Below are 16755 nucleotides of genomic sequence, written 5' to 3'. Positions count from 1 at the left end.
AAGACCAGTGCTGAGAAGGATGCTCCTCTTGAAAACTGCCTCTTCTTGGATGAAGACTGAGCTGGTTCTTTCCTGGAACCCTGAACATCTTCCTGCAATGCCTCATACATCAGCAGTGATTAGCCATTTTTAAGGGAATCGGTTTTGTGAAGAAGAATCAAACTGCATGTCATATTGAAATCAGCTTATTCTCTCGCATGAGGGAAACTGGGACACCTGGGGAGCAAATTGGGGAGCCCAGCATTTTGAAAAAGGGCTTATGACTAAGCAAATTTAAAATAAGTTTGTTGACTGTGACTGTTCTCCCACAATTAACTTTTTTTTCTATTTTAGCTGAATGGGGAAAACTGATTTTGCTGTTGAGTAAAAGAATCATTTTGGGGTAATGTGTGGAGTTGTTAAACAAGAAGGGAAAACATGAGAGTGTCTTTGGTAAAGGAGCTGTTTTCTTGTGGTAGTAGTTAAATGACCCAGTGAACTGGTAAAAGTAATAGATTGGTAGATTCAGCGCAAGGGTGAAGGTTGCATTGGGGCAAGATGGAGTGCAGATGTGATATAGGAATCTAACTTATAAATAAATCATGTGTCCACTGAATGCAATGGGAGAAAAGGAGTCAAGCTACATGAATTTGGAAACATGTTTTGATTGGATTTTGTAAGGCTAGTAGCCAAAAGAACTGCATACAAACAAATACTCAAGTTGGCAAATTTCCCTCTCACTGGGTACAGGGTAGCAATTGAGAAACTACTTTATTTGTATTTGAGGGCTGGTAAAATAAATATATCATAGACAATGAGAGCTGGGGTTCTTATAGCTGGAGAATTAAATGATAAATGGGTCAAGAAGAGGAAGGATAAACCCTGTGGTGTTGGACATATCACTATGGAAGCATGCCTTTTAAAAAATTATATATGGGTAGATAGATTAGTTTTATGTGTAGTTTGTATACATCTGTATACTATATTTTTACACTGAAGGACACTCAAATATCAATGGACACACCCAAACTCAGATCTTGTTTTGTAAAGAAAATTCTCCAATAAAAAGAATTGAGACTCCTTGATGGGTTGATTAATTAAGGGCTGGGGCAGGGAGAATACAAGATAAGCCTAGAGCAACTTGTGGTGCCAGAACATACTAGATAGAAGGACATACCAAAAAGAAGAAAAAGAAGGAGAGGGAGAAGGAGTAGAAAGAAAACAAACAGGAAGACATATGTCAAAGTGACAGAGAAGCCCACCTGAAAGTGCTCCCAATGGCCCAAATTCTGTCAATTGAAACAGCAGGATAAATAATGATCATATTCCATTATAAACTAAAGAATAAAAGAAACACCTATGAGTCCACTCTAGTACTAGCCCTCCCCTCTGTCTCTGCTTCTGAGACTTATTGCTGTGAACTCAGCTGATGCCTGGGGTCAACTTCCTGGCTTCCAGCCATGTTGAGCTATAACACAACAGGAAGACATACTTCCATGCCTGCCCTTGGGGGAAGCCCACACACTATCCTGAGGATGGCTTTCTGAAGACCTCTTTCATCCTTGACTTTCTGATTTTCTCTCTGGTCATGGGTTGTAGCCAAGGACTGACGACATCGTCATGAGGAAACGGAGAGGGTGACTCCCAGGGGTGCCAGCAACTTCCTGGTCTTACATCACACAGCTAAGTCTTCTCTGTTTGAATGGGGATTGTCTGAATGTCTCTGGATGCCTGAGGAGCCAGAGCACACCATGCTGGAGCCCTTTGGAGTGGGTAAGGACACGGAGGGAGGGAGAGCTCTGTCCAGTGCTCAAGTTCAAGGACACTTGTCCCCCAGCACTGAGCAAAATCCTCCCTGGTTGTGAGACAGAGTTGAATTCTCTTAGGAGCTTGCATAGACTATTTCATTTCCTTGAGAAAAGACTTTTGTTTTGTTTTGAAAATATGTATGTTGTCTTTTTTCTGCCTTTTCAAAGGTTGCTTCATCCCTGCTAATTAAAAGGATCCATTTCACTGAATTTGAATCTGGGAGAAAATCCTACTATCCTGGACTCCTCCTTGTGTTACAAGGACATGAATAAATATACTTGAACTTTGCTGATGTTTAGTGAGAAGGATTTAATTACTTTCAAATGAATAGAGAAAATGTGCACGAGGGAAAGAAGAGTGGAATTTGCTGGTCCCTCAATCCCCTGTGTTCTGTAGCCCAGACTGGGATGTGCAGGGATGATAGGGAGTGGGGGCCACACAGGGAACCCTGCCCTATCTCTCCCTCTCTCCTGCTCTCTCTTCTCTGCAGTGTCCATGGAAAGCAGACCAAGAGCCCAGGGAGGGACAAGGTCATGTGGACTTCCTAATATTAGGAGGGGAGACATTCTCTTTTAATAAGTGAGAGTAAATATAGAATCTTTCTCTGGATTGCATAGAAACACTATTGACAGATTTTAGGAGTATTTCAGGAATCTAAGATGCTAGATACAGATTTGTGGTGGTGAAATCCCCAAGCCCTGCTGTTCCCCTGACCATTCCCACCTCTTGTTCCTTCAGCACTTGCTCTCACTTCTCCATGTCATTCCCCTAAGTGATTGTGAAATGTTTGAATGCAGAACCACTGACCCCAGTAAACCTGCAGAAAGCATCTTCATTTTGCTCACGCTTGCATGATGTTGGGCCAGCTGGGATGTTGCCCTCACAGATTAATCACTGACTCTGCTCCACACTGGGCAAGGCCATCCCAGGATGACCTGTAGGTGTTCCTTCTGGGGAGGCATTTGTAGATGAGGTATGGAGAGGAGTGTGGCTTTTAGACAGGGAGGTGGTGCTAAAACCAGCCTTGACCTGAAGTTTTCTGTCATAGGCATTCATCTTGAGTGGTAGTCCTTCCAACTGCTCCTCTCTTTAAGCTGTTTAAATAGGTGGGGTTGTTTGGGTTGTTCTGGATGATATTTGTCAGATAAACACAGAATGAACAGTTCAATTTGAATTTTGGGTTAACAATGAAAAACTTTTGCATAAGAATTTCCCATGCCAAATCTGGGAGTTAGACAAAATATGAGTTCACTGTTTAACTGAAATTCAAATTTTTCTGGACATCCTCCATTTTTGTTTGCTAAATCTGGCAAACCATATTCCAGACCCACAACAAGCTCAGTCCTTGCCCAGTGACATAGTTTAACTCTTTGGTTGTGTCCTGAAACCCAGCTTTGGTGTGGGAGGATGACCACTGCATGGCATGCTGCAGTGGAAGCTTGTGCAAACATGGCAGCTCATGTAGAGCTGAAGCAATTGGGGAAGCTGAACGACCTTTGAAGAGACTGATGCTTGGTGTTTATCCTTCAGGGACGTTTGTTGTTTGCACCTCCCGGACCCACCATATTGGGAGCAATTTCAGAATGCAAATCTGGGGAGGTAGGGATGGCAGCTGGGAGTCCATGCAGCATGGAGCAAATACCTCTGAAACAACCAGGACAACAAAAAGAATCTGCAAAATTCTGGTATGTAGCATGCTTTACTTAGAAAACAACCAAAGAAGGCTTTTATTGTGAGTGTGATAGTCATCACTTTCATCTCCTCATGATTCTCTATATCATACTAGCCAACTTGCTCTGATCCTTTACAGTGTAACAGGATTGGGTCTAGTTTTCAACCCCAACTTGACCCCTGATTACTAAATTAATTGATTTGATGTGCAGATAGGTGTCTCCATCTGGCTGCACCTTCAGATCACTTAGACTGGTGATAAGACATATCCATCCCTTTTAAATGACCTAAACAAACTAATCCCCATTCATCTATGGCTGTACAATTGGCTTGTTTCCACCTTTTGGGTTTTGTTAGCAATCTTCCCATGAATGTTATGCAAGTATCTGTTAGAGACTCTGTTCTCATTTTTGGGGGAGGTTATCTAGAAATGGAATTGTTGGTTTAATGGATAAACAGTTTATGTTTTGGCTAATGAAAATATTCTAGTAACTGAAAGCGGTTAGTCATTGTAAAAGCAATTGAGACCATGGGATAAGCAATTTTATGTTACCTATATATTTTCACCACAAATAACCATTATAATTCTTCTCTACTCCACCACTCCCTCCCCAGCATCTCTGCTTGGAGGAGAGCACTGAAAACGAGTTCCTTGGGCAATGGTGCCCTCTTCTGCCCTGACCTGCACTTCCCTGTCTCAGATGTCCCCCATGATCAGGGAGATGCTGTTGGGCAATGACTGGCAAGCATGGTTCTAGAACACCCACTCTGAAATCTCCTGGTCCAAGACTGAAACACAGGGGTCCTTGAGTGGGGCTTGGAAACAAGCTGTGGGGCACAGTTCTGAATTGCTAAACATGTTCCAGGAAGATGGTGAGTCTCTGGGATCACTGTCTGCACAAAGATTCCTGTAGCCAGAAGACAGCACTCTGCAAAGTGCAAAGCTCTTGGGCTTCAGGAGGGGGCTCTTCCTAGATGCAGGGGAAGCAGTTGCTGCCAGGTCTCCCTGTGGCCTGGGTGCTGCTGACCTGGTGGCACTTCCCTGGAGGCAGGTGGGTGGGAGCTCCTGGGAGTCCCATTTCAAGAGGAGGGATGGTCCCTGAGGCTCTCGGTGAAAAAGATGTGTCAGAGAATTTGAGACTCTCTGTACCTGCTCAGAGTAGAAATGTGTTTATTCCTTAAAGGGCAGTGTGGACAAAGATGGCACTGAAGCATCATATTTTACTCTATCCCCTCTGCCTTCCCTCCAGTTACTTGTGCATTTTTGGACACTCTTCCCTATTTCAGTTCTCTCTGACTTTGGAAGCATTGGATGGCCAGAGTTTTAGGCTCAAGTTTTAAGTCAAATACCTAAAAGGAGTCAGGAAATATTTGGCTCCTTTCAGGTACCAGGTCTCTATGAGCCACCTATCTTCCCCTCACAGGCTTTTTCCTCTAATTAGTAAACAGTAAATGAATGAAATTTTCAAAGTCCTTGTTTTCCTTTCCAGAAATGATTTCTCATTAAAAAGAATCACTTATTTTTTCATTTTTTAAGTAAAATGAAAGCCACCTTCTCCTAATAAGGAAGAGGCCTGGACTGCACTGCCTCCAGCAGAGGTGAACCAGCTACCCATGGCCCTTGGAAACCAGACAGAGGTGACTGTGTTCATCCTGCAGAGCTTCACTGAGGACCCTGGGCTCCAGGCCACTCTCTTCTGCTTCTTTTTCACCCTCTTTGTAGTAGCCTTGGTTGGAAATGGTCTGATCGTCATGGCCATCCATTTCAGCCCCAACCTCCACACCCCCATGTACTTCTTCCTGGTCAACTTGGCCATGCTGGACATGATCTGCACCTCAACCATCCTGCCCAAGGCCCTGCAGAGCCTGGTTGCAGACAACACCATCTCTTTCAGTGGCTGCCTCAGCCAGATGTTCTTCTTCACTTGGTCACTGAGCTCAGAGCTGCTGCTCTTCACCGCCATGGCCTATGACCGCTACCTGGCCATCTGCCGGCCACTGCACTATGGAACCCTGATGAGCGGGAGGGTCTGCCTAGTGCTGGCAGCCTTCGTGTGGACCTCGGGGCTGTTCAATGCCTTTCTGCTCACTGGCCTGGTTGTCAGGCTGTCCTTTTGCGGCCCCAACATAATTGCTCACTTCTTCTGTGAAATTCCGCCTGTGCTACTGCTGTCCTGTTCCCCAACCTTCCTTGTCGACGTCATAGTCATCACCGCAGACATGTTCCTGTCTGGGATGAACTTTCTGCTCACCATGGCATCCTATGGCTGCATCATCTCCAATATCCTGCGCATCCGCTCGGCTGAGGGCAAGCGGCGGGCCTTCTCCACCTGCTCCTCCCACCTCATTGTGGTCACCATGTACTACTCCACCGTTCTCTATGCCTACATCCGACCAGTCCTTGGCTCTGCTGGGCTTCTGGACAAAGCGATCACCATATTGTACACCGTCATGACTCCTGCTCTGAACCCTCTCATTTATACCCTGAGGAACAAGGAATTCAAAGCATCCTTTAAAAAACTCCTCCTCCTGTTCTCCAAATGATGCTTTGTGATGAGGAGAGAATAAATCTGACTTTGGAAGTTTCATGTCATATACCCCTGTGAGGGAACTTTGGGCTTCTCTGAACACATATGGGAGGTGCTTTCCCTGAGAAATCCTTGTAAGAGTCTTTGTCTAAAAGACTTTTGTATGCATAGAACTGCCATCATGTGTATGGTATGTTGATGCCTGATTTAGTCATTGTATAAAATCTTCATTAAGCTCTTAAGCACTACACAACTGATCATTTGGAATGTATACTTTGTATATTAAACTCTCTTAAACATTGATTAACCCCCTGTTAATTAGATCAGAAATATATTAATAATATTTTAGATTGTTTCAAATGCTTCAAACTTTTTAAACAAAACAATGTGACCAAATTATCACAATGATGACAAAGTTGGTTAAACCATGTTTAAACTTATTATAAAGTATCATAGGTTTGAATGTTTTGCCATCTTTTGATTTTCATTATATTTTTTCAGGGTTTTCTTTCTTTGCAGGCCTAGAAGGAAAATAACACCAGCTTATACTAAAAGAGTTTGGATGTTCTGAGGTTTCGACAGACAATGTGATTCTTTTTGGGATTTGGGGTGTTAGTGCAACATGCAAAGTGAGTCACAGCCAGGCCAGAGGACTTCAGGACTGGCTTCCTCCTGCAGGCAATGATTAATGCAGGATGTGATTAGTCCATCATTTGATTTAGCATCATGCTTTTGCCTGGCACAGTGTGCTATGTTCACGTGAACATCCTTAGTGTTATGTGTTATGTGCGGTATCGCTTGTGTGGAGATGTATGCAGGCTCAGTGTTTGGTTCAATAATTTCATCTCATAGGTTTGCACAAAAGCTTTATCTCCTCAGATCTGAGGACTGAAGTCTGTATGATTGCCTCTCCTCTTTGGTGCATTTGACTTTAGAAAGGTCATGTATAGCAGAGCCTTACTAAATAAAGCTAATTGTAGAAATTAAACTTTTGTATTATTTTAATTTTTGCATACTTAATACAAAGATTTCCTTTGTGAGTGTCACTGGAATGAATGTTTTTCTATAGACCAAGTTTGTTCCAGTTAATTAAATTGACTTCTTTTTTACAGCTTGTTACAATCTGGCCATCAGGGTCAACACTATGATGGACACATTACTTTTTCCTTAAGCTTCTTTGCTTTTAGGAAATAAGATGACTATGGCCCAATTTGATTTTCACTCTTCCACAAGATAATGATGTTCTTTATTTTCCAAGAAATCCTGCATCCCATTTAACATTTTGGAGGAAAAATTAGCTGAAAGTTCACCCATATTTGCCTAAGGATGAAGTCATCACCCACCTGCATTAGACAAAAGACTGGAAACAATGGGTATTTTATGGCAATAGTTCACCTTGTCATTGCCATTAGATGTGAACCATTTTAATGTGTTAGAACAAGTCATTTTTAAACATTTTTCACGACATTCAGGCTTAGATTTTTAGCTTCACTTGCAGATTTTCTTTTTGGAAAATTTATTCCTAAGGTTTTATTCTTTTATTTTTATTTTTATATTTTAATTTTATTTTTGTTTTGATAGCTGTGTAGGTCACAAAAATGATTTCATTAAAAAATATGAGGTTCCCATACACCCCACACGCCATGTCCCCCAACTCCTCCCACATCAATAACCTCTTTCATCCTTTTGGCACAGTTTTTGCATTTGGTGAGTACATTTTGGAATGCTGCTGCAGCGCATGGATTGTAGTATGGTTTGTAGTTCACACTTTACCACAGAACATTCAGTGCATTATGGCAGCATATATAATGTCCGGCATCTGTCCCTGTAATATCACTTAGGACAACTCCAAGTCCCAAAAATGCCCCCACATCACATCTCTTCTTCCCTCTCCCTGCCCTCAGCAACTACCATGGCCACTGTCTCCACATCAATGATATAATTTTTCCATTGCTAGAGTCACAATAGTTCTGTAGTAGAATACTAGTAAGTTCATTCTAATCCGTACTTCATTGCTCCATCCGGTGGACACTGGGATGGCGATGTCCACTCCACCTCTAAACTGAGAAGGAGTTTAGATTCCATATGGTTGATGGATGCAATTCTCCTGCTTGCAAGTTCCCTGGTATGGTGGTTGACCATTCTCACCTCCCTGTTAGCTGATCTGGGTAAGTCCAACAAACCGGAGAGTAGGAGCTGCTATTCTCCTGAGGCTCACAGTCCAGCTGGTACAGGGCCAGTACCGAGATTCAAGTCTCCTGAGTGTACATTAACCCCAGAGCCAACCACAGATTCAGTAAAAGTGACAGAAGAAGATTGTGTAGAAAGGTCACATCTGAGTCCAAATCCATCAAACTCAGGAGCACAAATTCCAGAGTAGGACCCGCTGACAAGGCACTGATCTTTAGAGTCATCTGCCATGACCATAGAACCTGTGTGTCTCTGTAACCTTCAGGAATACCAGTACCTGGGGCTGTATCTGTTTTAGCTTTCTCTGGGATCCTGCTGAAATGTACATAAGTGCGACCACTCTGATGACCTTCTAACTCATTTTGAGGTCTCTTAGCCATGTAAACTAGTTTGTCTTTACCATTTCCCCCTTTTATTGATGGTCTTTTTCTAGTGGCATCACCAGCTGGTGATTGGTGGTAATCCCTGGGTGCCAGGGATACTCAAGCCTGGGAGTCATGCCCCATGCTGGGGGAAGGTAATACATTTACACGCTGTGTTTGGCTTTGAGAGTGGCCACATTTGAGCAACACGGAGGCTCTCAGGAGGGAACTCTTAGGCACCCTGCAACTCTAAGCCTCGTTGAAAATTTAGGCACATAGGGACATAAGCATAGTCATCAGTATCATGGGCTCATCATTGGACCATCCTTCTTCATTGGTCTTTGCCCTTGCACTTGGAGGATTGTTGCTGTTCCTTTGGGGAATGTGACAGTTCACATTCCCCTCCCTCAGTTGTCATTTGTAACTCTACTACGAAAAACCCCAAAGAATATCTAAACATTTTTTGCCCCTGCATACATGCCCTGGAGAACTCCCTCACAACCATATGTCCCCCTTCAATCACACACCACAACAGTGTTCCTCCCCTACTGTAGTTGAACCCTTCTGTGGTCCAAAGCATCTTAAAAAATCATATTGCAGGTCAGATGCTGAACTTTATATATCCTGCCATAATCCATTGAGTGTATTGGGGGAGAGTGTGACCTACAGGGTAAACTATTATCTGTGTAATGCAAGAGTGCCCTACATGTGTCCACTGAGTGCGATGAGTGTGCTGCAATGATGAGGGAGGTTGTTGGTGTGAGAGGAGTGGGGTGGGGGTGGAGTTATATGGGAACCCCTTGTATTTTCGTGTGATGTTGTATACATCTTAAAAAAATACAATTTACAAAAATGGTGTGGTGGGGGGTGGGAAGTGGGTTATATGGGAACCTCTTACGTTTTTTTTTTTTTATATTTTTTAATGTAACATTCCTTGTGATCCATTAACTTTGATTTAAAAAAATAATAAAAAAAGAAAGGAAAAGAAAAAAAATGAAGCCTAATATATTGCCAAATTCAAATAGTAGGAAAATGAAATAGGAATGATAGCTTAAAAATTAGAAATAGAATACATTTTAATTTAGAAAAACTAAAATAAATGGGGGTATTAAAAATGAAAGATACCATAAGAGTCTTTTTTTTTATGTTTTGTCTTTCATCATTGTAATAGGTGTTGCCCTGTATGTTCAGTGGCAAGGCAGTTTCTTTCATTTCTTCCTCAGTGTCTACAGCCTTTTTTTGGCACAGGGGCAAGCTCCAAGGAAGTGTGTGAGTGCTCATCTTGTCATAGTATGTTATACAATTGGGTGGAGACCCATACAATGAGTGGGAAGATGTATCCCCATCCTGGGGAGTCCTGATGTTCTCAAACAGAGGGAAGGGTACCTCTCGAGCGAATGGTGGCTCCCAATAGGAAAGGACAGTCTAGTGTGTCAAGCCCTCAGCATTGCTGCAATCATCTGTGAATCTGGTTCTTCAAGCAGTGAAGCTTGGTTGTCACTGTAGGCCCTGAGGGGAGGGGTAGAGAGGAATAGAATAGATGAAAGCAGGGGTAACTTAGCGCAATAGAATTGTCCCACACATTCAGGCCATGGTGGATATAAGACATGTTAAATTTCACCAAAAATTTATGAATGTGTATAGTCTAAAAGGCAAACTATAATATGAAGCATAATATAACTAAAATTTTAGAAAAGTGTACAGTCTAAAATGTAAATCATAATGTAAGCCAAAATGGAACCATGTTTTGGTAGCTGTGTTTCAATATCTGTACATCAGCTGCAGCAAGTATAATGCAAACATGTAAAATGTTCACGGCTGGGGAAGGGGGGAAATGGTTTGATGTTAGATATATGGGAGTCCCCTATATTGTATATATGACTTTACTGTGATTTAAATCTTTTTTGAAGACAAAATTAAAAATAAAAATAAAAATAAATCAATCACTCTTAATTCAATTAAATCTTCAACTTTGCTCATTGAGGAAAGAAGTGGTATGATGGGTTATTGCAAGGAAGATGAATGCTATGCTGTGAGGTCAATAGATATCAAGTGCTGTGTATGGATGAACTTTTCTACTCCCCTCTTATTACACAGTTCATTCATTCTCTGAGAAGGGAATGTACATAGGAGTGCTATAATGTGTGCTATTGCATAATGCGACACTGTGTATGCACATGCGTATGTGCACATATACATGTGAATGTTTGTAGATCCTCATGTATGGAGTCTGAATATATATATGTGTGTCCATATGTTTCTCTTTGTACTGTCACATGAGTGTTGATATCATGGGATTGATAGATTGTCTTCTAGTTGCTGTGCTTAGAGCTGTGAACAAAATACAAAAATCCAGTTAATAGATTATAGTGAGATAAGCACTGTTTTTTTGTAAGCATATGGTTGTACTCTTGATCTGTGGTTATTATACCTGAATTTATTTCATTTGTTGGTTCTTGCCTTAGCTTCAGAGACTGAAACACCACCACTCTGTGGTTGCACTCACAGTCCACAAGCTCCCAACCTGAGGAGGAGTCATGTCCTCAGGATGCAGGATTCTTTTTGAAGAGGAATTTTAAGAATGAAGAAATCAAGAGTTTTGATGCTAAAAATTTTGGCATTTGTTATCTATGTTGGACAAAGTACCCATTTTATTAGGAGAATTCTTGAGGTGTCACTTTGTTGCACACATGGAGAGCACCTGTTGTTTGACCCTCACTGAGTCCTCAGAGCAGCACATGGGATCCTGAAGGGAATACTGGCAGGCTCAGCCTGGTTCTTGCCCCTCATCTCCACTACACATGCATGTTTGAACTCCACAAACACAGCAGAGCACCAGGATATTTCCCGTAGCTGAGGTGATATTCAGGAGGATTCCCACACCTTCCTTCCTCCTTTTAAGAAACATCTGTCACCATCCTGTGCTGTGCCCAGTCCTGCAAAGAGGAAAACCTGATTCAGACATGGATCCTGCCCCTGCCCACTTGCTCTCTACGGAAGAACAATTATCCATAAGAGGTGTTTCTCTGTAAAGAGCCAACTCTTCAAAGAGGAATTTCCTTGACTCTCCCTCCTCAGAACCAGGTTACCTGTCCTGGCCTCCAGGCTTCTGTTTTGGGGTGAGTCATTCCTAAGGGGCTGCTTTCAATGTGGTTGAGTGTGAGTGTTAACCACATTGGAATGAACAACATACTTTCCCACTTAATCTTGTGAGATATGTAAAATCTAAATTTATTTTTCAGAGACCCTTCAACACCACAAAACAAACAAACAAACAAACAAACAAACAAAAATTTCCCATGTAAGAATAAGCATTTTAAAGAAAAGTAAAAAAAAAGGAATATAAATCTCATTGATGGAGTTGGACTCAGATGTGAACTTTCTACACATGTCTCTTCTGTCACTTTTACTGAACCTGTGGTTGATGTTGGAGTTTGTGTATACCCAGAAGACTTCAGCCTCTGGACTGTTCATGTGCCAGCTGGGCCCTGAGCCTCACCAGAGTTGCAGCTCCTACTCTCAGGTTTGTTGGACTTGCACAGGTTGGCTAACAGGGAGATGAAGATGATCGCCCACCACACCAGGGAACTGAGGGTGCCTACAACTCCAAGCAGGAGAATTGCATCCATCAGCCATGTGGAATCTAAGCCCCCTCTTGATGCAGAGGTGGAGTGGACATCACCATCCCAGGGTCCACAGGATGGAGGAATAAAATATGGATTAGAGTGAGCTTACAGGTATTCTACTATAGAACTAGGTAGTTGCTGAGGGCAGGGAGAAGTTAGAATAGATGTAATGTGGGGGCATTTTCAGGACTTGGAGTTGTCCTAAATGATATTGAGCCCTTGTCTAAAATGAATTGTTGATTCTTTAGATTTTTCTAATTATAAGTCAATGTCATTGATAAGAAATATTAGGTTTAATTTTTCATTTACAACATAGATGAATTTTATTTCTTACATTGTTGAATAGAAGTGGCCAGAATGGATCATTTCCTTATTCCTGTTCTTAGGGAGAAAGCATTCACACTTTCACCATTAAAATTGATACTATCTGTAGGTTTTAAAACGATATCCATTGTCATATTGTGGAAGCACTCTTCTGTTTTCAATTTGTTGAGTGTTTTTATCATGAAAGGGTGTTTGACTGTGGCAAATGATTTTTCTGAATCTATTGGAATGATCATAGTGTTTTGTCTGTTTTTCTGTTAACATGGCCTCTTACATTAATTGATTTCTGGGTATCAATTTAACCTTGCATTTTTGGGTTAAAACGCATCTGGTTATGGTGTATAATCCTATTTACATGTTGCAAGATTTGGTTTGTTGTATTGTTTTAAGGATTTTTACATCTTTTTCATAAGACTAATGATTTGTAATTTTCTTTTCTTGTGATATCTTTTTCTGGTTTTGGTATCCTATTAATGCTGGCCTCATAGAATGAGTTGAGAAGTGTTTACTCCTCTTATTTGTCAGAGTTTGTGAGGAATTGGTATTCATTCTTTAAAGATTAAGTAGAATTTACTAGTGAAGTCAAAGAGGGCTAAACTTGTGTGTGTGTGTGTGTGGCAGGGAAGTTTTAACTATTTAGTCTTTTTAGCTGTTACAAGTCTTTTCAGATATTCTATTTCTTTTTTTTTTTAAGATTTATTTATTTATTTATTTCTCTCCCCTTCCCCCCCGCCTCCCCCCTCCACCCCAGTTGTCTGTTCTTTGTGTTTATTTGCTGCGTCTTTGTCCGCTTCTGTTGTTGTTGAGTCAGGTTTGGTAGCTGGTTTGATTCATCTAAGTTATCTAAATTGCTGGTGTATATTTTTTGCTAGTATTTGCTTGCATTTCTTTTTTTTTTCTCTTAAGGTTATTGGTAATGTCTCCTCTTTCTGATTTTAGTAATTTGAGTTCTCAGTTTTTTTTAATTTTTATTTTTGGTCAATCTACCAAATGTACTCTTTGTCAGTTTTGCTAATTGAACTTTTCAAAGAACAAACATTTGGTTTCATCAGTTTTCTCTATTGCTTTTTTCTATAGTAGATTTCATTCTTTTTATACTACAATTTGTATTTATTTTCCTTTCTTCTTCTTGCTTTAGGTTTAGGTTGCTATAAGTTTTCTAGTTTCTTACAGGAGAAGATTAAGTTTATGATTTTTTTTTTCTCTTTTAAACATCAGCATTTAGAGCAATAAATTTCCCTGTAAACTATTTGGCTGCATTGCTAAGATTTGGCAATGCAGTGTTTTCATTTTAATTCATCTGAAGGTATTTCTAAATTCCTTTGTGATTTTCTTTGACTCATTTGTTATGTAGGAGCATATGGTTTAATATCAATATATTTGTGAAATTTTGAAATTTACTCCCATTATTCATTTCTAATTTAATTTCATTTATACTTTGCATAATTTCTGTCCTTTTAATTTTATTGAGATTCTATTATGGCTTATCATCACATAGTCTCTCCTAAATAATACTTCACATAACCATGAGAAGAGTGTGTATATTCTGCTACTGTTGGCATCAAAAACAAAATCAGAGATACCATCAACATGGTGACATAAGACATCCCCTGGAAAAGTCTCCCCTCAGAATCAACTAATGAAAGGACAAATCCTTCTTGCTTGGGACTTCAGACTAGAGAAGGACTCCAGAAATACTGAATCAAAGTAAAAGGAAACAACAAATCAGATAGGAGGCTTATGTCCCTGACCCACCAGGCCAGACCTCATCCACCTCCCTTGGACCTGCTCATCTTAGGGCTCACACAGAAGTAGCATGGCCTGGGTCCCTCCGGTCATGTTTGCAGACTTTTGACCCCTCACAGCAGTGAGTTAGAAACCTGCACTTAACCAAACACAGGGATCCAAGTCCTCAGAGACCCACAGTAGAATAAAAGCAGCTGAAGAGTGCCACATAAAAATGTGCCCCCAGGGAAAAGAAATAGAATGTTCTATAGGGTGATGTTAGGCCTAACTGCTTTATAAAGTACTTTGGTCCATATCCTTGTTGAAGTTCTACCTAATTGCTCTATCCATGGTGGAAAGTGAGGTAATCATGTATCCATATAATATTTTTATTTATTTATTTATTAGAGAAGTTGTAGGTTTACAGAAAAATCATGCATAAAATATTATTAACATCTTCCATTAGTATGTTAAATTTCTTATATTTCAGGAAGGAATTTTATAATTCTATTATTAACTATAGTCCATCATTTAAAATAGGGTTATCTGTATTGTACAGTCCTTATGCTTTCTTAAAATTTTTATTATGTTAATAGATATACAACCTAATATTTGCCCTTTTAAGCATATTCAAATATATAATTAAGTGCTGCTAATTATGTTCACAATGTTGTGTTTCCATTACCACCACCCATTAACAAAATTTTATGATCAACCCAAATAGAAACCGTGTACAACTGAAGCATTAACTAACCAATGCCTGCTTCCAAAATTGCCCTGGCAATCTATATCTTAGATTCTGACTCTATGTGTTAGCATATAATAATTATTTCATAACAATGATATCATGCAATTCTTTCCTTTTGTGTCTGACTTATTTCCCTCAACAGGATGTCTTCAAGGTTAATCTATGTGAGAGCATATATCAGAACTTCATTCCTTTTTTATATATAGCTAAATAATATTGCATTGTAAGAATATACCACATTTTATCTGTCCATTCATTGACTGATGGACACCTGAGTTGTTTCCATCTTTGGGTAATTGTGATTAATGATTTGATGAGCATTCATGTGCACATATCTTTTGAGTCCCACTTTTCAAAATATTTTGGTATATATCTAAAAGTGGGATTGCCAGGTCATATGCCAATTATATATTCAACTTTTTGAGAAACCACTAAACTGTAGTCCATAGTGACTGCATCAGTTTACATTCCCACAAGTCATTAATAAGTGTTCCTATTTCTCCATATCTAGTCCAGAATTTATAATTTTTTAATAGTATCCATTCTATTAAACATGAAATGGCATCTCATTTGTGGTTTGGGTTTGCATTTCCCTACTAGTTCATGATGTTGAGTATGTTTTCATGTGCTTTGTGACCATTTGGATATCTTCTTTGGAGAAAGAAATATGCAAGTCTTTGCCCATTATTAAATTGGTTGTCTTTTTATTTTTGTGTTATAGGACTTCTTTATGTATTCTGGATTTTAAGCCCTTATTGAATATTTCCATATTAAGTAGATTGTCTTTTGATTTTCACAACTAAGTCCTTTGATAAACAAAAAAATAATTTTAATGAGGTCCCTTTTATCTATTTTATTGATTCTGTTCCTTGTGCTGTGGGTTTAAAGTCTAAGAAACCATTTTCACATACAAGGTCTTGAAGATGCTTCACCTATTTTTTTTTTTTCCTATGAGTTTTATAATTCTGGCTCTTACTTTAAGTCTATGATACATTTTGAGTTGATTTTTTAGTATGGTGTGAGTTAGGGGTCAACCTTCATTCTTTTGCACATGGACATCCAGTTTGCCCAGCACCAGTTTTTGAAATGACCTTTATTTTTCCCTTCAGTGGACTTGGCACACTCGTCAAAAATCAGGTGGCCATAAATAAGAAAGTTGATTTCTGAATTCTCAATTCATTTCCCTTCATCTATGTCTCTGTCATTGTGCTATTACCATGTTTTTTTATTACCATGTCTTTGGAACAAATTTTAAGATAAGGACTCATGAGTCCTCCAACTTTGTTCTTCTTTTCGAGATGGCTTTGACAAGTCAGGTCTCCTTACCTTTCCATATATATTTGATGATTAGGTTTTTGATCTCTGCAAAGAAGACTGTTACAATATTGATTGTGATTGTGTTTAATCTGTAAATAACTTTGGGTGGATTTGACATCTTAACAATATTTAATCTTTCAATCCATGAACCTGGATGGTGTTTCCATTTATTTCTTTGCTTTTTAAGCATTGTCTTGTAGTTTTCTGTGTTCAAATCTTTTATATCCTTCATTAGGTTTATTCCTGGATGTTTTGTTCGATTTTTTGTTTGTTTTTTAATGGAATGTGTTATCTTGATTTCATCTTTGGATTGTTTTCTAGTATATGGAACGACCACTGATTTTTGCTTGTTAATCTTATACTCAAACACATTTCTGAATTCATTATTTGTTCCAGCATCTTTCTTAAGATTTTTTGTATAGAGGATCATGTCATCTGTTGACAGTGAAAGTTTAACTTCCTTGCAAATGTGGATT

The 16755-nt window shown here is 39.7% G+C and overlaps 1 protein-coding gene across 1 annotated transcript; it reads left to right on the top strand.

Moving 5' to 3' along the window:
• Positions 1-5073: 5073 nt before the first annotated feature.
• LOC101420942 (olfactory receptor 13A1-like) lies at positions 5074-6003 on the top strand. The gene has a single exon (XM_004476698.1). The coding sequence runs from the start codon at positions 5074-5076 to the stop codon at positions 6001-6003; it is 930 nt and encodes a 309-aa protein (XP_004476755.1).
• The last annotated feature ends 10752 nt before the right edge of the window (positions 6004-16755 follow it).

Source organism: Dasypus novemcinctus, chromosome 6 (genome assembly GCF_030445035.2).
Source record: "Dasypus novemcinctus isolate mDasNov1 chromosome 6, mDasNov1.1.hap2, whole genome shotgun sequence".
Classification (NCBI taxonomy): Eukaryota; Metazoa; Chordata; class Mammalia; order Cingulata; family Dasypodidae; genus Dasypus; species Dasypus novemcinctus.
Note: the sequence above shows the minus strand (reverse complement) of the source record. Positions and strands in the feature narration are given on the sequence as shown.